Raw genomic sequence first — 22,166 nt, 5'->3', positions numbered from 1 at the left:
TAATGTGGATTCATTCAAAATCACATCCACTGTGGAATTACCTTTCTGTACACTGTGTGAATATGTGTCCATATGATTGGTTTAATAAACAAGTTGGCCAATAGCTGAACAGGATAAAGTTAGGCGGGAAAGTCAAACTGAGACTGATGGGATGAGGAAGGATGGAGTCAGAGGAATTGCCAACCAGATACAAGACAAGTCGGATACACAAAATGAGATAGAGGTAAAAGACACGAGCCTTGGGTAGCACATAGGTTAATAGAAATGGGTTAAATTGTAAGAGCTAGTTAGTAGCAAGCCTGAGCTGTTGGCTGAGCATTTAAATTTATGTTAAGTCTCCGAGTCATTTTTTTTTTTTTTTTTTTGGAAGCAACTGCTGGTTATTTGGGAGCAGACAGGCCAGGAAACTTCTGTCTACACACATCACTATGGATTAATACAGAACACAGAGGAGTCATTGGAGAGACCTGTGTGTTTGCTATCTTTCAGTCTCTCTGAAACAGTCAAATCATAAAGACAAACTTAAAATTTTGCACCTGGATTCATGGAATTTAATTTAATTTTTTTTTATTCCTAGCGATATGGCTAGCCTATTTTCCTTATTCTGTTTGTTTTCTTTCTAGATCGTTAGATTTTTTTCATTCTTGGGGCATTAAAGGTCAGAAACACTAACTGTTGCATTAAAGGGAAAACAAAATCAGGTTTAATAGATTATCAGTTTAGAAATCATCAACTGAAATCCTTTGAAAGCGACTAGTAAGGGCTTGAGAGATGGCACAGTGGCTAAGATCCCTGGCTGCTTTTTCAGGGAACTGTGTCCATTCCCAGCACCCATATGGTGGCTCACACCTGTCTGTAACTCCAGCTCTTGGAGATCTGATACCCTCTTGTATCCTCAGTCACTGTATGCATGTGATACACAGACATACATGCAGATTTAATAGCCATACACTTTAAAAAAGAGAGTAGGAAAACTAATGAAAGTGAGATGCTGCAAATGGGGCAGAAGATAAAGGCACCCAACCGCATCTACTTTTAGCTTAATGAGTTACTGCTGGAGGGACCACGAGACACAGACCTCTCTCCAGCAGTACTGGCCTAGCGAGCCTTTGGCTAAACACTGTCACCTCTCTGTGCTATTCGTTTGTAAAATGGATGACTTTGCCAATTTTGTGCTTGTCATCTCTTAAGTTGCTGATAGCTCATCGTTCCATGTTTCCACCTTGTGATGATGTCTAAAGCAGACAGGTGAACTTCTAGCTCTTCCCCCCCCCCCCAGCAGAGCCCCTCCAATCCAGACACAGAAGAACGACTTACTCTCCTAGAACCTGAGAATATGGCCTCTTCTCAAGGGGACAAGGGTCATCATACCAGTAGTTTAGCCACCAGGCATAGAGTCCCCAGGAATCTCTGGATCCTGACATTTGCAATTTGGGTCTTAGTGTTCCTGTGTAATGACATTTAGCCCCTCAAATCTCATTTTCTTTCTTAATTTTAGCTTTAATTTTTACACTCAGCTCCTTTCTTACCTGCATTTGGCTACCTCGAGAGATCTTTCAGAGATTCCTTCCTCTAGATCTCCCACCCCCTTTTCTGTTAGCAGCTTCTAGAGGGCCTTAAGAACCACATCTCATCCCTGGGTTGCATAGCTTCAGGGTGACCATCAGACAAGTGCTCAGTTACTGGGGACACGTCTGACATTTGAAGATCTTTCATGGAAGTTCTCCACAAGCATCTCAGTAGAAAGACACTGAGGTCCTGTCTTGTCTGGTGACGTAAGAAGAGACAGGATGCAACCTGTATGGAGGTTTATTGGTTACAAACCGGATGCACATTGATGGGCCCCTGGGAGAGCAGGAGAGTAGAGCCTTAATTTATAAACTTCTTCTTTGACTCAAATATTCCAGCAATATGTTAAGAGCATTATGGGAAGTCAGGTGAGACCATTATGGAGAAAAAAGTTTCTGAATCCGAAAGCTTCAAGGATTCCCAGTGAGACTCACCCATTAGCGTCTAGGCAAGGGTTTTCCATTGGGGAACAAGGCTTTTACAATGGCCAGAGACTTACTGGCCTCACACATGCTTTTGGATCTCATTCACTTGAGAAAGCACTATTCTTCCATTGACACTTTCTTGAGTGATGGCCTTGATCGTTGACATTGCAGATCCTGAGGGAAACAGTACCGAAAAGGTCACTGCCAGGCTCCCCCCACCATGTGAACTGTGTTCATGTTCAATTCCATGCCCCCAGCCCCTGCAGGATTCCTGTGTCTTGCAAAATGCTATATGGTAGACTCTGCTGCAGGGAGAAAGGATCTTAGCATGGAGGAAATCCCCACTTCCTCCAGAAAGCAAAGGCCTCTGAACATTGCCAGTTTCTGGAGATCTGGAGCCTGGTGCAGAAGCTGACCTCCGGCCAGAAGCTCTTGAGAAGTGCTTTCTACTCACGAGGACTCTGCGGCTCTTTACCACAGATAGTCAGTTTACAGAGAACTACATGCCATGCAGGACATCTTGCTTTAAGTTCTAGAAGCATGGCACGGATGGTGAGAAGCCAGAATACTTTACTGTTTCAAAGGCATCATCCCTTATTTGAATAAGCGCTTTGCTGAAACATTAATTAAATAAACTGGTTCTAGGCCATAGGGAAGAATGGAAACTATTAATACAGGTATAAGGGGAAATTAAAAAATCAAATGAAAACTCAAGTCCCTTGCACAGTACACAGTTGATCAAGTACTGGGCTACCCACCCCCAGGTATAGCTAAGGAGAGTTTTGTGACATCTGTCTAATTTTGCAGAAACAAGGCAGTTAGGCCAGCTGCTCTGGAATGGTTAGCTCAACTCAGATTCTCTGAATCTCCAATGCCATAGAATAATTTCATTAAAAACTGAATCAGAAAGTGATGCATAACCTACATGCTAGTGTCCCGAACTTTTCTGTTGTGTATTCATGGTAATCTGAGAAAACATGACTCCTGGGTCAAAAATGTGAGATTATTGAGTTGGGCAAAGTAAAAACTTTGGTTGTTTTTTTCTCTTTCCTGTCCCCTTTCTTCCTTGTGGAAGAGCTTGCTCTGTCTTTAGGACACTGCAAGACAGCACGTCTACTCGAGAGAAGGAAACGTGTGTGTCTCATTTCCCACCTCATCTGGCTTCACACCGCATTGGTCACTCTCTACTCAAATCTCACTGGCAGCCCTGCTTTTTAACAGAGTCAGGTTTGGGAACTGATGCGATGCAATTTCCCAGGAGTCTAATGGACAGACTTCATTATTTAGGAGGGACAGAACGCTCTCAACCATCACTTGAACCTGTATTCTCTTGCAAAGAGCTTGCATATACAAGCTGAGCTTTTCTTATTCAAAATCCCCAAGTCCCAAAATGCTCCAAATTCTCAAGCGTTTGGAGCACTGACATGATGCTATAAGCCTCCTCATATACACTCCATTATACACTCCAAGACTTTACTTCATGCAAAAGTTATTTCATATATTGTTATATATATTATAATGTGGTCTGTATATAGGCTACATATGCATGAAACATAACTGAACTTCATGTTTAGTGTCGGGTTCCATCCTCAAGATATCTCCATGCACATTAAAATATATAGTAAAAAACCCCCATTCAAACCCCTAATTCATTTGTTCCTAAGTTCTTTGAATAAGAGCTACTCAGTTACTGCTCTACTGATAACATAACTGGGGGTCACTTTTCTCTGTGGCACCCAACTTGTTAACTTAGTTGAAGATTTCTTTCTGCTCATCTGGGAGGAAAATAAAACTTGAGCTCAGGACATTTGGGAGCTGAGTAAGGATTCTGGCAAATGTAGGCAATGTTGGACAGTAAAACAGGGGCTCGTTTACCTTTTGTTCCTGACTCCGGTCCATCCATTGTCCTACGGAGGCAAGAGAGAAAGATGGAAAGTCACCTTAGCAACCGTCAGCCCTTCCTTTGCTTGCGTGTTACTTTTCAGCTGGTTAGAGAGGGTAGTTGAGCCTGGTAGATGCAAGATTATGAGTTTGTGGAGGCTAGCCGGGTCCCTCAGAGAAGAGGATCACCTCCTAGACGTTCTGGAGTTAGGGAATTTTCCCAAGTTTTTCTCTCTCTCTTTCCAGGGCCCTGCAGACTTTGCCTCATGGGCCTCAGTCTGGACCCATGAGATACTCAGGCTGCTCATAGTTTCACCCAGTCACATTTTATTTATAAACTTGGACAAAAAAACTTCTGGGCCATTTGTTGGGCCATAGGGCATGTGTGGACCTCTTCATGGCTAGTATTCCCTTGGATGGTCGGAAGCATTAGTTTGAAAATCTTGACCGTCTTAGGATTCTTTCTCTGCTGTTAGTTTAAAATATTTCCTCTGACTTTTGTGTTTTATTTCTGGGCTCAAATTGTATGTCCTCTATTGGAGAAACACAGTAGTCAAATCTTTTTGTCCTTCCGCCATCCCTGCTTGGAGTTAATACTTTATTAACTGTTCTGAGTGCAGGGAGAACCAACCTTTTAGCTCATACTTGATGAGAGACACGATTGAGGAATATTCCAGAAAAAAATTAGCCTTTCTCTTTAGAGCCACTGTGGCCTAGACCCCGGGGAGACATTCATTCCCATGCATAGGAGCGTCATGTCCAGCATGTTCCAGCCACAACTGCCTCACCCTTCAATGTCTCCCTCCAGGAGCTGGCGGTAGGTGGCGATTTCCTTCTCTAGGTGGGTTTTGATGCCCAGCAGCACTTTGTGTTCACTGTTCTGACGCTCCAGGTCTTGGCGTAGCTGCAGCAGCTCCTCCTCATAGTGAGAGATGATCTGCTGCATGTCCTGGAGGCGGCAGGAGTACCGAGTCTGCGTCTCTGTCAGCATGTTTTCTAAAGCAGATTTCTGAAAGAGGCAGGCAGGGCGCATTCACTAGTCCACTGGGGGCCCTGGCAAAACCTGCTTGTTCAGTGTTAACTTCTCCCGACCACTCTGCTAGATGTCTTGAGAAACAAGCTGACTTACAGAGTTGGGACTTAGGGTTGGTGCTGGCTCGTCTGATGCTATGGTTGGGGCATAAAGCCGTTGTGTCAGGGATCTCATGACAATTCCACTGCCTTCTCCTAGCACGGCTGGTTTACTCTACCTACTGGGGATCGAACATAGGTTGCCTGGCTTTGAACCATTCCTAATGTTTCTTTTTTTTATCTCTGGTTGGATGAAAAACTCCAGGAGGGAGAGACTGCATCCTCAGAGAGCAATCTGATACAGGGATGCTATGTGCAGTTGGACTAACGATGAGCAATGATCACTTTTTAGGATAAATATGCCCATACCCATTATCCCCCTATAACACCAAACATTCCTATATACTTAAAAATGACTTAGATGCTGATCTTAAATTCATATGATAACTGAGTGTCCAGTTGTTCGGTGAATCTAGTCTTGGTCTTCAGTGATAATTTCTGAACAGCACTGACAGGCAGCCATTTTTGAGGAAGTTCTGAAACTTCAGAATGAAGCCTCTCAGCTAGGGTTGAGATCAAGTCCTCATGTTGTCTGGATTTACCACCTGCATTTCTGTACCATATTACTTTAAACTGAAGGAGAAAAATCCTAATTGCATTACCTATTTACACTATACTTGCATGATAGATTACACACAACAGGCTCTGGGAGCAGCATTCGTGCACAGCATCTTACCAAACCACGAGGAAGATAGACATGGCTTAGACTCAAGAACAGATGGAGGATAGTGGGTGATCTGTCATTCCAATGAAGTCAGCGAGGGCTAAATTTGCCACCTATCATGCTAGTGCCGGAATGTCTTTCTATTGGAGTTTGGGGAACACACTGGTTGTAAGTGGAGTGAGAACTGGTAGACAATATGGGTGGGGGTGAAGGTGTGCAGCATCCACCATCCCTGAAATCACACAGCTTCACCACCAACTGCTCACTAGTTGTGTGACCTTTGTCAAATTCATTAACTGTCTGGAGCTTTGGTTTCCTTATCTTTAGAATGAAAGGTCTAAGACCTACCCAGAAAGGTCAATATAATGTGATTAACAACATTGGGCATAACGAGCCACTCACCACTCACTCAGAGTCTAGCTGTGTTTTCACACTCTGCACACATTTCTCATCACGAACAACTGGGATGGAAAGCAGTGAATGAGAGAAGTCCCAAGGAGCCTGGGGACCTGGGGCTCAACTCACCCTGCTGTGCTGTGCCCGCAGGTCAATCTCTAGGGCCTGGAATGTTCGCCTCAGCTCATGGATGTCACTTTGGTTGCCCTGTACGGGTGCCAGGCTGGCTGTCTCCTGGGACATGGCTGCTGACTGTGAACCAAGCATAAGCAGATGCATTGGTGTGGTGACATGTGGCAGTGGAAGACTTGGGAGGTCAGGTCACTTTCCTTTACCTGCTCTCTAAACCAGGTGTCCAGCTCTTGGTGTTTCTTCTTTATTATTAGCTCATATTCCTGCCTCATGTCTTCCAAGACCTTGATGAGATCTTCCCCTGGAGTGGTGTCCACCTTCACGTTGACCTTGAAGTCACTTGGCAGATGATTCTCCTCCATTTCCTGTTTAATAACAGAAAGACAGTGAAGTGGCCCATAGCCACCAGAAGGCTGGATGGTTGTGTTGATTGGCACTGGTACATTGTTCTATTTATATGGCGGCCACTCTCACTGGTGTGGCAGCTTCATAGTTATTACGAATTGATTAACCATTGTGGGCAAATTCTCTAAAACTTTATGAAATAAAGACTAATATAACACATGTTCTATGGTTTGGGGATTAAAGTGTCTCCCCTGCAAAGGGCAGTGAGCTGAGGGCTTCATTCTCAGCCAATAGCATTTTCTTGGTTGGCTTGGGAAGCTTCAGGAGGTGGAACTTTGCTGGTGGGTCCCTGTGGGTGAGTCTATGGAGAGAGCTTATCCCTGGCCCCATCCTGTCTGCTATTTCTTGTTAGCTATGAAGTGAAGAACGTCTTTTGTCCCGTGCTCTTGCTGTTGTGTCACACTGCCCAAGTGCGTGGGCCCAGTAGCCATGGATTGAGCCTCTGAAACTGAGCAAAACTCCGTTTCCCAATCCTTAAGGTGTTCCCATAGAGACATAGGGATGAGAAATACCACACTCAGAAAACACCTGGGAACTTGTAGGGGGGCTTCCTCACCTCATGAAGGGCAGAAAGGAGCAAGACAGAGAAGCAGAGAGAGAGGAGAAATAGAGGGATAAGGGGGAGGGGGAGGGAAAAGAGAGAGGAGGAGAGGGAGAGGGGTGGGGAAAGAGAGAGAAAAAAGAGAGGAGAGAGGGAGAGACAGAGAGAGAGACAGACAGACAGAGAGAGAGACAGAGAGAGAGAGAGAGAGGGAGGGAGGGAGGGAGGGAGAGAACAAGAGCGAGCGTGAGAGAGCGTTCACCTGTTGTGCAGGAACAAATACCCACAAGGATCTGCCCCTTGTAATCTACTTCCTCCAGATGTATTCCACCTCCCAAAGTCCCATGAGAGGGAACAGAGCATTCAAAGCCCAAGCCAGCAGAGGACAATTTGTGTTCAAACTATGACAACACATAGGCAGATGGTTTCTTTGACTTAATACCTTGGTTGAGAACATTCCAGAAACAATTACATGTCTGAAGCAAATAGACTCCTTTATAGCAAATATTCTTTGCTAATGTGTCTATGTATTTAAGTGGCCAACATTTTCAGGTCTAGGCCAAAGCTTTGGGGAAGCAGTTAGTTCAGGAACCAAAAGTCAGACGTTAGAGAGGTTTTAAAAATGCCGTGCCTTATGCTTCATGGAAACCAAGTGGCCACAGGAAAGGTGTAGCTAGCGATCACTGTTTAGACAGCTATTCAGAAACCCAGCTCTGATGTTTAGAAGCAACTGGGTTTGCCCAACACGTTTTTTATGCCCTTTTGTTAGTCTCAGGGACTTAATATGAATGACAGGTATTTCTGCAATTCAGTCACATGCTTCTGTAGCTGAGGATTCTTGAGTTTTGCATTTTAGCATCCTCTTTCTACCATTGTTCTTGCTTTCTGCACATTACCAATGAGGGAAGCTTGGTCGCACATTTACTCTCTGTCTTTGCCTCTGTTTCAATGTATGTGTTCATACATGTTTGTAAATACATGTACCCATGTGCAAATGCATTTAGAGGCCAGAGGTTGCCCTCCACCTCATTTTTGGGTCTCTCAATGAACATAAAACTCTACAATCTGGCAATACAGGATGACTAGTCAACTCCAGGCATCCCCCTGTCTCTGTTTTTTTTCTAGTGCTGGGGTGACAGGCACATGCCACCACACCAGGATTTTTTATGTGTGTGCTAGGGGTTTGAATTCACGTCCTTAGCTTCTGCAGCAAGCATTGTACTGACTGAGCTTTCTTCCCAGTCCCACTTGATTATTATAGTTTTGCATCTTAAGTGTATCCTGTGCACACATGTGTGTAAGCATGTTTGCAGGTATATGTGCACATTCATGTTCATATGTATGGTACCTCAATGCTGATGCTATCAGTCTTCCTTCACTGTTGATGTGGGAGACCCCTCTGTGTGCCTTGATTACCATTAATGAATAAAGAAACTGCCTTGGCCTGTTGATAGGGCAGAACTTAGGTAGGCAGGAAAACTGGACTGAATGCTGGGAGGAAGAAGGTGGAGTTGGAGAGATGCCATGGATCCCCGGAGACAGATGCTGGGAATTTTACCCGGTAAGCCACTGCCACTGGCGATACACAGATTAATAGAAATGGGTTAAATTAAGATGTAAGAATTAGCCAGTAAGAAACTAGAGCTAATAGGCCAAGCAGTGATTTAATTAATACAGTTTCTGTGTGGTTATTTCAGGGCTAAGCTAGCCAGTGGTCTGGTAGAACAAGCAGGCCTTCCCCACAACACACTGTTATCCACTTTTTTATTTTATTGAGTCAGGGTCTCTTGCTGAACCCAGTGCTCATTCATTTGGTTAGTGTTACCCAGCCAGGCTTTCCTGTGGATCCAATCTTTGGCCCCCAGTTTTGGGATTACAGGAAGTACCACATCTGCCTAGGGGGCTTTGGGGATCCAAACTGTGATCTTTATGTTTAAACAGCAAACACTATACCCACTGAGACATCTTCCCAGTCCTGATTCTTACAGTATTATACTAATGAGTCAGGGAAGCCAGTGTGTGATAACAAATTGCTACTAATATTGTTGTTGTTGCCAGTTCCTGTTCATTATCACTGTACTAGGTTACATTTAACATCTAAGAAGATAACCGTGAAATTAGAAAAACCTCGATGTTTCTATGGTTCCGTGTGAAGGACACTGGAACTGGCACTCAGGTGGTGGCCTCTTCTGTTACTATGGGGTCACCCTGGGTGGTGAAGTTAGGGGCAGAGCTGGTTCCCAGGATCCCAGGGCAGTCCCACCTGCTCATGGCGCTTCTTCATGAGGATGAGTTCCTTTCTCATTCCCTCCACCTCCTGTTCCAGGTCTGTCGTGACAATGGTCAGATCATCCAAGGTCTTTCGGAGGCTCTCGACTTCAGTTTCCAACTCTTTCTTTAAGGAGTGTTCCTTTTCAAACCTTTGGTGAGAGAGGTGGGGTTAGAACACAGCTGATGTTGGAAGGCCATGGGCTTGGCCGGAGTCCACATGGGGTGAGAAGGGGCTTTCTTACTTTCCAGGTGGAAGTAAGAGGCATGCAGGGCATCATCAGCTTTTGATACATTGAAACAGGACATATACAGGGATACAGAACATTTGTTCCATGCTGTGCTTGTCTGTGTTGGTGACTCAGTGCCTCCTTTTAAATTCAGTATAGAAGAGAATTCACACAGACCTGGACCTGCCACCTAGCTGTGTTACCCACCAGTGTCTCGCGTATTTGCTTCATTTAGATTCATTGCTGAAAATTTTTTTTTTGTGGTAGCTGGTAGTTTATTTTTGAGATAAGGTCTTGCTATGTAGCTCAGGATGCTCTTGAACTCAATATATATCCCAGGTTGCTCTCCAATGCACCACCCTGCTGCCTCTGCCTTCCAAGAGCTGAGATTGCAAGCGTGCACCAATATACGTGACTCATGGCTGAAAATGTTCAAAGCAAATTATGGACATTATGGCATTTGAGCCCTAAGTGCAGCAGCATGCATCTAATAAAAAAAGAGATTTTTTTTTCTGTATAAGTACAACAAAATTACCATCCCTAAAATGAAACATTTTTAATAGAGCCTAATTCTTAATTCATATTTGAATCTTCACATACTTTCATGTGCACTTTATACCTGGCTTATTTAAATTGCACAAGACGCTCGCTGTGCCCTTTTAAGTATAACCCAGGAAGATTTTGGCAGCCGGTTGCAGCAGGTCGAGCTTCCCTTTTGTGGAACTCTGTGAAGAAGGGACTTACTTGGTGTTGAAGTCATCCACTGCCATCTTGGCGTTGTCAATGAGCACAACAATTTGAGCATTGGTCATCTTACTTTCCACTATCTGTAAAATGGGTACAGTACGAGTTAGTCCAGGGGACAGATCCACCCATGACAGCTGCGCGTCTAAGCTTCAGTTTCCTCTGCCAGAAGCTTGCAGCACAGACAACAACCTTTTCCTTCTTGAAAAATTCTATTTATTTATTTATTTAGCAGAATGGTGAGAATCAGGCCACATGTGCCAGGTGAAAAACACAGAAAGAATAGGTCTGCTGTTGGTTTCCATGTCTTTTTAATGTGCTCATCTTTCTCCCTTCTTTTCTCTATTGTTATTGCTATTATTATTTAACCCACTAAGCCCAATGAGTGCTATCCAATCCGGCCCCCAAAGAAAAATAACTCTCTCTCTTCAAGTAGTCTCTGACTGCCGGTAGCTCCTCAGCTAGGGGCGGGGCCTCATGATCCCCTCTTTCACCTGTGCTGGAAGTTTTAACTGGCTTGGTCTCGTGCGGGTCTCGTGAAGGTACCACGGCTGCTGTGAGCTCCTGTGTGCTGAAGCGGTGGCCATGCTTCTCAAATGCAGAGCATTTCCCAACTCTCCTCCCTATCCTCTGCCTTTTGCATTCTCTCTGCCCTCTCTTTCAGTGTTCCCTGTGCCTCGGGGAGCAGGGCAGACAGAAATAGATGCCCTGTCTCTATCTGGGCACCCACAGTTGTTGACAGTTAGGAGTCTCTGCCAGCTGCTATCCATTGCGATAAGAAGCTTCTCTTGCCAAGACTGAGAAGAGCACAAGTTTATGTAGCACTTTGACAGGCTGGGGTTGATGTGACCCCTGGAGGAGTGAAGTGGGGTAAGGTAGGGAACACGACTTAGTGCTTTGTTTACAATCTGAAAATGTTAGAGTTTGGGTGATGAGATTTTTTTTTTTGTTTCAAAATAAAGTGGTGTGTGTGTGTGTGCATGCATGTGTGTGTGCATGCATGTGTGTGAGTGTGTTTGTGTGCGTGTGTGTAGTGTGTATGTGCATGCGTGTGTGTTTGTGTGCGTGTGCATGCGTGTGCGTGTGCATGTGTGTGTGTGCATGCGTGTGGGCATGCATGTGCGTGAGCGTGTGTGTGGTGTGGTGTGTTTGCATGCACATGCCCATGCATGGGCTGCAGAAGGACAGAGGAGGACCTCAAGTGTCCTGCTCTGGCACTTCTTTCCTTATTCCTTTGAGCCAGGGTTTCTTATTGAACCTGGAGTTCGGGTGGTGACCAGCACCCTCAGCAATGTCTCCCACTTCTCCCGACTAGTGCTGGGGCTTCAGGTATGCATAGTTATTCCTGCCTTTGGACATGAAGGTTGAGGATCCAAACCCAGGTCTTCACGCTTGCACAGTAGTTGCCCTCGTCCACTGAGCCATCCCCCAGCTTCTGAGATTTTTTTTCTGGTTGTGACTATAGGGTAAGATTTCCTAAAGTACAGGTGTTAACTTCGATGTGTGTGTTTCTTACACTTGACATAGTCACCCTTCCTCCATGATTGCTAATCTGAAGTATACTTCAGATAGTCGTCATATAAAACAATCGTTATTATTTTGCCCAAAGTGACGAGATCCACATATGTAAACGTCAGGAAGATGTATGTATTTGTAATACATTTGTGACGAGGTTGCCTCCATGGAAGCGGTTACAGCAAGGACTGAGTGAATTATCTACCATCGAATGGTGCTACTTAAGAAGTTACCACAGGCCGGGCGGTGGTGGCGCACGCCTTTAATCCCAGCACTCGGGAGGCAGAGGCAGGCGGATCTCTGTGAGTTCGAGGCCAGCCTGGTCTACAAGAGCTAGGTCCAGGACAGGCTCTAAAAAAAAAAAAAAAAAAAAAAAAAAAAGAAGTTACCACAGTATTAAAACCTCCAGCTGAAACTGGTCACTAGATATTCCCATAAGTTTTATTTACATTAAAATAAAACACCCATTGGAGCTGTTTGTCTGAGAAATTGGGTATACAGGACATTATGAATGGAAAAAGGGCCCACATTTGATGTGGGGAAACAGGGTCCAATTTCTCATTGTCTGAAAGTTTCTATCTTTTTGTACGAAGCATTGTGACAGAGTAGAAACTGTAGCATTTCTTTGGCCTGACTTCCTTCCCCATCAGGCTACATCCTACCCTTGTGCTTCAGTCCCATCATTTGTTCAATAAGGTGCTTGTATCAATTATAAACAGGAGATCCTTGCTTTAAGCTTTTGCAATGTAGCTGGAGTCATAGAACCCTGTGGCATTCCCATTGTATTTGTACAGCTAATTCCTTTATTTAGAGAGAATTTTTCTTAGGGCAAAGCTCTTCCTTAACACAAAGGTGCCTTTTAAAACGCTGCTCCTATTTAAAGCTTCACCAAGGACTTGGAATTTGGTCCTGTGAATGCACAATGCAGCCTTCACAAGTCGGGGGAACGCTGGGCTTGGTGCTCTGAGAGCAGGCCTGGGGTCCTGTCTTACTCATTAGCTGGCTGAGCCCATCAGAGTCTCAGTTTCTGCATCCGTAAAATGGTGAGAACAGTAATAATGGCCGCTCACCCATGCATTGTGAGGGCTAGGAGATGGTAAATGAGATAATATTGCACACATACTTGTTATACTACAGGGATTCTGGAAGGTTCATTGAATTTTGCCCTGAAAGTGAAAACTGCAGGTCCATCCTGGCTTATTGCCCACAGTGCTGCTTTATGGCATTTTTTTTTTTACCAGAATTCTCCCTTCTAGGCTTCTTATTCCTGATATTATTTACTCACACAAAGTAAAAGTAGCTCCATCCCCAAAGCTCAGCACCCTGAGCACCTTCTTCCTCGTGCACTGAGTGACCGTAGTCATCCACACTACTGGGCTTGTTGACACTCCCCTCATTAGCAGCCCCACAGTGCACACATCAAAACCAGAGAAGTTAAAAATACCCTGTGAACTTATTTGACTTTTCCAAGTTAAAGTGATCACTTGTCCATTGAGAAGCCAACATCAGGTATGTAATTCCTCCGCAGCCAGCATTCTTGTGGTCCATGTGAGTGAGGCCTTGGAGTGTACGTGGCATAAAGTACACAGAGGGTAGATGACATAGCTCAGTTTGCAGAGTGCTTGCCTAGCATGGGTTCAATACCCGGAACTGCATAAATATAACATGATGGCACATTCTTGAAATCCCAGTACAGGAGAGGTGAAGGCAGGAGGATCAAGAGTTCAAGATCATCCTCGGTCACATAGTGAGTTCAAGGCCAATCTGGGCTACATGGAACCCTTATCTCTCTCTTATCTATCTATCTATCTATCTATCTATCTATCTATCTATCTATCTATCTATCTATCATCTATTGACATTTGTGTATTTATGTGCATGTGGCTGAGTGTATATATGTGTGCACACAGAAGCCTAAAGAGAACAGAGAGGCTATTGGATGCCCTGGAACTGTGGTTACAGGTGGTTGTGAGCCATCTTGTGAGGTCTGGGAACTAAACTTAGGTCCTCTGCAAGAACTGTAAATCCTCTTAACCACGGAGCCATCTCTCCAGCACCCACATCTCATATTTGAAACTTCTCACTGTTTGGGTTTACTTAATATGGTATTATAATGCAGCCGTTATTTCTGAGACTTCCTTCATAGTCATAAATGGATTGGGATGGATTGAGAAATAGTATATGAGGCATAGATTTTTAAACTGTATGTTGTAATAATTGTCTAGATTCTCCCCAAGGCCCTAAGTTCATTCTTTGAAAAAAATCTAGTTAGTGTGTTAGCATAGTATCATTGCCCCAAGGCATGTAATCTCCTACTCAGTAGAGGCAAGTAGACAATTTGACCAAGCTCCCAAATGTCACACGCTGAGAATCACCAGGGAGTTTTATGAATGATATTCCTATGGCTATGTCCAATTCTGTGTTTTGAAAGGTATGGAATCACTTTTGAACTGCATTTCTCCCAGACTTTTGGAGTAGCACTTAACATTACAAAATGAGGGCAAAATGTTGTATTTACTCAGAATATTTCAGCAGGACCCAGGGAGAGCAAGCCCCAGGGGACTGAGGCACCTTTTAGGACCTCAGTTGCAAATAGGGGAAGTCAGGAATGACAGACAACCTCGACCTTCAAGAGCGACACTCTTCCAAACCAGAGAAAGTGAAACATCCAAAGGACTGTCTAGAAAAACTTGAACCTTGACCTGTTTGGCTTCAGAATCCAGAGTTCTGGCCTGGCAGAGAGTGGGCTGGCTGCCCATCCTCACAGCTGAATCCCCTCATTTCCCCTCTCATTTCTGTTCTAAAGGATTTAGAAAAGCAAGCCGAAAGGAAGTATCCAGTTTCAGTCTCCTGGTGTGAAAGCTGGGGATAAAAATATTTGCTCCGCAGAGTTAGGAGAACTGAATGGTACGTTCTGAACTATGTGTGGCATGAATAGTTCTGCCAACACGCTGCCACATTCTTGAGAACAATACACACATTTCATCTTTGTACCAGGCTGGCGAGTTGGCACCATGCTGAAGTGGAGGCTGGATCATTCAAGAGAGACCCAAGTGAAAGTCCCACCTCTGCCTTTTGCTAGTGCCTTTGGGGGTTATTTCACATTTTTTTTGAACTTGAATTTCCTAATAGTTGGTGTGAGAATTAAGTCAGGTAATATAGATCAGTCCCACCATTGCAGAAAGCCCTTCTCACCAACATGCACATTTGAACCCTCCCTTCCCACTGCTTGGCATACAGGAAGTGCCCAATATTGGTTTCCTTTTCCTTCCTCCCTCTCTCTACTTGTCTCTGCTTTTGGGATCCATGCTGTTGGGTCAGGTGTAGCCTGGTATTTCTTTGGGATCCACGCTCCTGGCTGACCATTGGCAAGCATCATCGTTTCCCTCCGTTCTAATGCCAAAGCACCTTCATTAAACGAAAAGCACTGTGTGGATGTTGAGTCACCTTGTTTTCTTCACGAAGACAGCCGTGCACTCTGTAGTTAACGCAATTACACACTCGGTTATTAGGCTGATTATTCAATAATTAGGGGTCATTACAAGGACAGATTTATGTTATCTTGATTGGTCCTTCCTACATTCAAGCAAAGATGGCTGAGTGTTGTGAAATAATATGGTATTAATATTGGAAGCCTGCGATGGCCTCTCCAGGGTAGGCTACATCAAGAGTCCACAGGGGTTTTCCTGGAACTCCTTCATACAAAGGGGAGGTGCGTAACTGTGAGATGCCTCCCTCTACTTGCGTCCTGACACCCCAGAAGGTGGGACCTTAGCTTTTTAGATGCTTGGTTGGGAAGCATGCTATTTCTTGAGGCATATCTCCGTAGCCTATTCCACGTTTTAAATTGGCTCTCATTTTATCCTACCCCCCCCCTCCGCTGCAGCAATATGCCATTCTCAGAAATGTGAGCAACTTTAACTTCTAGCAACTTCTAGAAAAATAGCCAAGGATGCCACAGTGGCATACCTGCTGGTGGAGTGTGACAGCTTTTTGGGCACTCAGTCTTTCGTGGCTAGAGAGGCACACTGTCGCCAGGACGCTGAGGTGGAGTAGAATGGATGTCGTGAGAAAGTAAATTCTCTCCTGTGCCTTGTGTACCGAGGGTGCACCCTGCATGCCAGCCCTTATCATCTCCCTGACGTTGCTGGATCTAAAGTGATACTGCACGGTGCCTGGCTGCCTGGCATTTCTAAGGCTTAGATACTTTTTTTTTTTATGTTTCAAAGCATGCAGAAAACCAGGCAGTTTTGCTTTTTAAAAGATACTCGATAATAATTCTGAAATGTTTGCTGTCTTTACTTTCCATATTATTTGTAGAGAGGAAAACTAATTTTACAAACAAGTTTCCCCAAGTCCATGGTTAAGATATGACAGTAGGATTTACATGAGCAATACTTGAGACTTGAATTCTTTTGCTCTTTTCCCCTGGAACTGTCACGTGAGCTGTTTTTTCCCCCTCCCCCTATCCTCCATGGTCAGCTTCAGAGTCTCTCAGTGTCTTACCTGCTCCTGAAGGTGGCTGATGTTTTCTTCATATTGGGAATAATCTTTTCTGTTGCCAGGTTCTCTCTCCTGATGCCATTGTAGGATACGACTTTCCAGCTTTGAATTGGCCTCCTCCAGAGCCCGTACCTTCTCCAGGTAGGTGGCCAGGCGATTGTTGAGGTTTTGCATGGTGGCCTTGCCATTTCCACCTAGCAGGGGACTGCCTCGTTCAGACCCCCATGATCCTCCAGGAGGCAGGCAGCCTGGCGTAGTGAAGGAAAGGGAGATGCGGACACCCCCTGCGCCTCCATGGACGCTAGGTGTCCTGTGGAAGCTCCCAGACTGACCCCAGCTGCTTCCACGGCTGTGGACAGAGGCCGAGTAGGTCTGGCTAAAGCCGTGGCTGGAGTTCATGGTTCCATCTGTGTATAGAGCAGGGCTAGACTCTCTGACACCACAGGACTGAGCTGCCCCAGACTGCCTGGGATGGTTTTATGCCCTTTGCTGTGGGAGTTTCCTCCTCTGACAACTGTACTGACAAGATCCTATCATTGTGCAACGTGTGTTTCCTCTTGGTCAATCCCGAGGTGCCCCTGGGCCAACACACTTTGCTGTTGTTGTTTAGAACCACATGAATATGCAGGTTACCTCCTCCCTCCCCGTGGTAACCCGGAGGCGGGGCCCACGACATCAGGTGGGTAGCATGCCATCTCAGGTGTCTTTCTAATCTTGCAGTGGCATTTTTCCAATATACACTCACTTAAAAAAGGTCAGATTAAAGTCCACAGTTAAGACTATCTTGTGTAGTACAGACTTACTTTCCTTTTAAAAACTAAACATTAATCAAGTGTGTGTGTGTGTGTGTGTGTGTGTGTGTGCACGCACGCACGCACGCACACACACACACACACACACACACACACACTCCAGATAAACTCTCTACAGCCAGAGTAAGAAAGACTTATAAGGGCAGAGCCAGAACAAACCAGAATCTCAGGTCCTAGAAGAAGCTGCTCCTGTGCAGGAGGAAATAGAGAGGGCACAGAATATCTGATCCCTTTGTGGCTCTTGCTGTTTGAGGGAAAGTAATTTCAAAGGAATCGCTCTTCAGAACAAACCCTCAATTACAGTCGTAATTAATGAAGGAATGACTGGCCTTCCGCTTCCAGGATGCCTTTCATCCCAGCACACCTCAAACAAAACCAAACAACCCAGCCTGTCCCTAGAATGTCCCTGGGCTCCAAGGAGGAATACAGCTTTGCTTTGCTAATTGCTCAGCAGTCCTCTCTCTCTCTCTCTCTCTCTCTCTCTCTCTCTCTCTCTCTCTCTCTCTCTCTCTCGCGTTGAGTCCGCAGACCATTGGCTTGTATGTGACCTACAGCACAGACTGTGGAAACAGGAAGCCTGCCATGATTGTTGGATATGGTGGTTGCATCTTTCTGCCAAGGTAAAAGTTGGGAATGAAAAGGGGCACAGGCTGTGTGCTGGTTATTGGTGACCTGATTTAAAGAAGACTTAGAAACAAAATGTCAGGGCCTATGGAGATGGTTCGGTGGATAAGGGCCCTTTCTGTGACAGCATGAGGACCAGAGTTCAAATCCCTAGAACCTACGTGAAAAGCCAGGTGGGATATTGTAGTTGTGACCTCACCATTGTTGGAGTGGGAAGAGAGACAGGAAGATCTCTGGGGCTTGGTGGCCACCAGTCCATCTTTAGGCTCAGCAGAGACTGTCTCAGTGGAATAAGGCGGAGTGACAGAGTAAGACACCCAGTGTCCTTGGCTATATTTTGGTGTGCTCAACCTCCCACCACGCACAAAATCATGCACCATATGCCACACATACACACAAAACAAAAAATGAAGTATCAATTATCGGAAGAGAATTTAGTGTTACTATGCAATGCTACTAATTGTACAGATAAGGGAAAAGGAGGCCCAAAGGGAACGTGGGAAGGATGAACTTGGAGTTAGTGAAGCTACAGCAGGATTCTTCCTGCCACAGAGCGCTGTTGTTAGTCACGAACAGGTCCTGTACGGGTCTTCCCCCATAATGGTAGTGGGCCTGCTTAGCCTCACAGACCTTGTTAATACTTATTGTTAGGAATTTTTCCTAACACGAGCTCTCTGCCAACACAAAATCCCAATCAAGCCAAATCAAAACAAGCCAAATTAAAAAATATCCAGGTTTAATGGGATTCCTGCGCTCTTGGGTGGCCCCGAGAGGGAACCGGGAAGTCATGAACGCGACCACCAGGAGGAAGGAAAAGGGACCTCGTGTTCATCTTTTGGGAGTTCACTTAAATACCCTGTGGAAGTGGTCCTGACCCCCCCCCACCCCAGGGAGGGGTCAGGACCTGGCATGCTGGGATTTGGAATCCAGACCAATACAACTCTCAGGCCTGGGGGCTGGGGGCTGGGGGCTGGGGGCTGAAGGCTGGGGGCTATGCTCCCAACTTAACATTTATAACAGCAACTGATTGTTTTCAGGGAATGGTTATAATTTGTTATCATTGTGTGTGTGTGTGTGTGTGTGTGTGTGTGTGTGTGTGTGTGTGTGTAGGGGCTGTGGGTACTGAGTATGGACCCCAGGACCAGTGGTAGACAAATGCTTTACTACTGACCTCTATTCCCAGTCCAATGCCCAGGTCTAACATACTTTGTGGACAAAAGATGTTTGTAGAGGTGAGTGACTCAGAGTTATATGCAGGTACAGAGTAATTGAGTGCATGACTTTGGCTTTTCCTTGGAAAGGTGGGTTCAAGGGTTACTTCCTTTCTTCATCATTTTCTGAATTCCTGAAATGAATTTGAGCTCTGCTCGGAGGGAATGACCTCATCTAGATCCAGGGTCTTCCAGTAGAATGGGCCACTCCGTACCCTGCTCTTCTGCGGATGTAGGAAGCACCCACAGGTGCACCAGCTGTTTCCTGAGGTTAGCGAAGTTCATTCTTAACTCTTTCCATACTTGAAGCAGAGCCTAGTGTAGCTAAAGCTGACCTTAAACTTGCTATGTGGCTGAGGAGGGCCTTGAACCTCTACTTCTGAGTCTCCTGTTACCACCTCGTGAGTGCTGGCATTACAGTCATGTGGGCCCTGCTACTCTCTTTATATGGATGGTGCTGGGAATCACTCTCAGAGCTTCTTAGGCAGTAGACAAACACTGCGCCAGCCACGCCGGTCCCCAGCCCTCTCACTACTGACTTCACTGGCTACAAACTGGCCACATGTCTCTAAGACGGCAGCCTTCTGGAAAGTAGGGTTAGGTCTTCTGCCTTCTAAGTACCACAGCCTGGTCGGAGCACTGAAACACTGAAGGGTTTCGTAAACGGTGCCTTCTCATAAGGTCAGTCCTGAAGCTTTCTAGAGTAAGAATTTTAGCTCAGGCCCTCCCATGCCGTTATCTCCTATCGCTTTGGGGATAAGCCACGTAACCCGTAACCCAAGTACCTGAGTTTCAATTATAAATAAAATCATTGAAAGACATCAGCTCTGCTCCTTCTGCCCCTGCGTCAAAAACAGAGTCAAGAATGTTCGCTGGATTCTCCTTATTTGACCATAGACATACTGGAAAGCTGGAATTGTGACTGAAGAAAGCTCGATGGTCCCTAGAAGGAGAACTTGGGACCACTTAGGTGTCCAATGAGAAGAAAGAACCAAGGCGGTGCTTTTGCTTCCAATGTCCCCTTCAAAACACACACTGGGATTTGATCTGTACTGTGAAGTAGGGGCAGGCGGGACCAGGCGAGCCATCTAAGAGATGGTTAGATAGTGACCATTCTGCCTTCATGGATGGATTAATCTCTGCATATTAATGGGTTGGTTGGTTAGCAGGCTCTCTTAAAAGTGAATCTGTTGTAAAACACAGTCTGCCTCCATCTGTGGTACGGGCTCCCCTCATCACACGAGATAACCCATCCTGCATCAGGACTCTGCAGGCAGGCCCCACAGGCAAAGAGACCCTCACCAAATGTGGACCCTCAAGCTTTGAACTTCAGGCCTTGAGAATTGTAAGAAATGACCCTCGCAGCTATTCTGCTACACCGATAGAACAAAGACTAAGAGAGAGACAGACAGACAATTAAAATAGAGGAAGTGGTTTTGTTTGAACTTGAAAGGTCCCTGAAAGGCTCAAGGTCTGACTATTCCCAACAGGTGGTGCTGCTCTGGACGGCTGGGAGATCTTCAGGAGGAGGGAAAAGCTGATGGAAGGCCGACGCTGTGAGAAAGCATTTGAGAGGTAACCTCGCCCCCAGTTTGGTCGCGCCTTCTCCACTTCTTGATCTACCACGGAGTCTGTGCCGTAAGCTCCTAACGCGACGAACCCTATTACACCTTTCTCACCTTGATGGACTGGACTGTCTGATACCATGAGCCAAAGGAGATCTTTCTTTCCACATGTTGGTTTTGTGACGTCCTCGGTCGTGAACTCCAGAGATTGTGTGCTCTGGTGGATACAGCAAGTTTTTGGTCACTGGCTTTGACTCAGGTTTGTGGTTACATATGAGTTCTGTTGACGTGGAGCCAGCCTCTGGAAGGAGAAAAAAAAAGAACAACCCTGCCTCCTGTGAGTACAAGGTCCAGGCTGCACCCCGAAATTCTTTCACAAGAATCTGCGTGGAATTGATCCCATCCTCAGTAATTCCAGGCGTGTCCGAGAAGCCATGACTTAACCCATATATCTGGCTCCTGTCTCATTTTACATCAGTATGTGTGGGTTTTGATTTATAAGAATTAACCTTGAACAAAACAAAATTTTTTTTTTTTTTTTTTTTTTGTATTGCGTAGCCAGAACAGGGTGGGGAAACATGATGGGGTAATTTGAAAGGCCTGAGGAGAGGCAGGCAGTCTTTTGTCATTTACCATGCAGCAAATTTCCTTATAACTTCCACAGAGACTCTATTGAGTTTGAAAAGAAACGATGGCTTTGGTATTGGGTGTGTAAAAATGTTATGTGCTCATTACAAAAATCTAGTTAGCGTATGAAAGTACAAGACAGACGATTGGAAACACTCTAATTTCACTACACAGAGGCAACCCTTGGTAAATCCCGACCAGCCACTCAGACACCCTCTAGCTGTATCATTTGGGAACCATGGATGACTAGAATAATTTTGGAAAAATGACATATAATGATCCAAAATGAACGTCTTCCTGCCTTTCCAGCAGATGTCCAGTATTTTTGTTCAGGGGACAAACCTGCACCTGCAATATGATTTCAAGGTTTTCTGTGTCGTCCTAGTTGTTCGTGACTTTATCACCTTGGCGTGACTTTGTTTTGTCTGATGGACTAAGACACCGTCATGTAAAGGCACAGAGTGTTTTGCTGGAGAGGCTGGGTGGCGAGGGAATGGGAGGGGGTTGCATGTGGGCATCTCAGAGCCAGCAGGGAGCTGCCCTGACCCAGAGCACAGCTTGTCTGTGCTTCTTAAAGACAATCATTCCATCTACCAAGCATTTCAGGACACTCTTCTCCTTATAGTGGCAGAATGGCCACAGTAATCATCAAACATATTTTTACTGTGCGTGATATTTCAGGACAAATGACAGTAGAACTCCAGACAACACTTCTATGCCATTATCCTCTGCTTGAAAGGGCGACATTAAAGAAAAATAGGTACAGAGTAAGCATAGTAACCATGGTGATGGTGAGAACAGACCAGACATTGCGATTCTTAAACTAGGGCCAAGTGAAACTGATCCCCGTCGACTTCTGTTTGTCTGGTCGAAGGAGACAATAGGCAGAAGTGAAGCATTCAGGATGCCTATGTCAGGCTTGG

General features: G+C 45.3%; 1 protein-coding gene across 1 annotated transcript; it reads right to left on the bottom strand.

Moving 5' to 3' along the window:
- Nucleotides 1–1,793: 1,793 nt before the first annotated feature.
- Krt23 (keratin 23) lies at nt 1,794–16,951 on the bottom strand. The gene is made up of 8 exons (XM_038327574.1): nt 16,408–16,951; nt 10,387–10,469; nt 9,408–9,564; nt 6,402–6,563; nt 6,196–6,318; nt 4,664–4,884; nt 3,870–3,901; nt 1,794–2,168 (listed from the first exon to the last, which is right to left on the bottom strand). Exons 1-8 carry the CDS (start codon nt 16,801–16,803, stop codon nt 2,074–2,076), a joined length of 1,269 nt encoding a protein of 422 aa, XP_038183502.1. The 5' UTR covers nt 16,804–16,951; the 3' UTR covers nt 1,794–2,073.
- Nucleotides 16,952–22,166: the final 5,215 nt, after the last annotated feature.

The sequence above is a fragment of the Arvicola amphibius genome, chromosome 4 (genome assembly GCF_903992535.2).
Source record: "Arvicola amphibius chromosome 4, mArvAmp1.2, whole genome shotgun sequence".
NCBI lineage: Eukaryota > Metazoa > Chordata > Mammalia > Rodentia > Cricetidae > Arvicola > Arvicola amphibius.
This window is presented reverse-complemented; position numbering and strand designations above follow the sequence as displayed.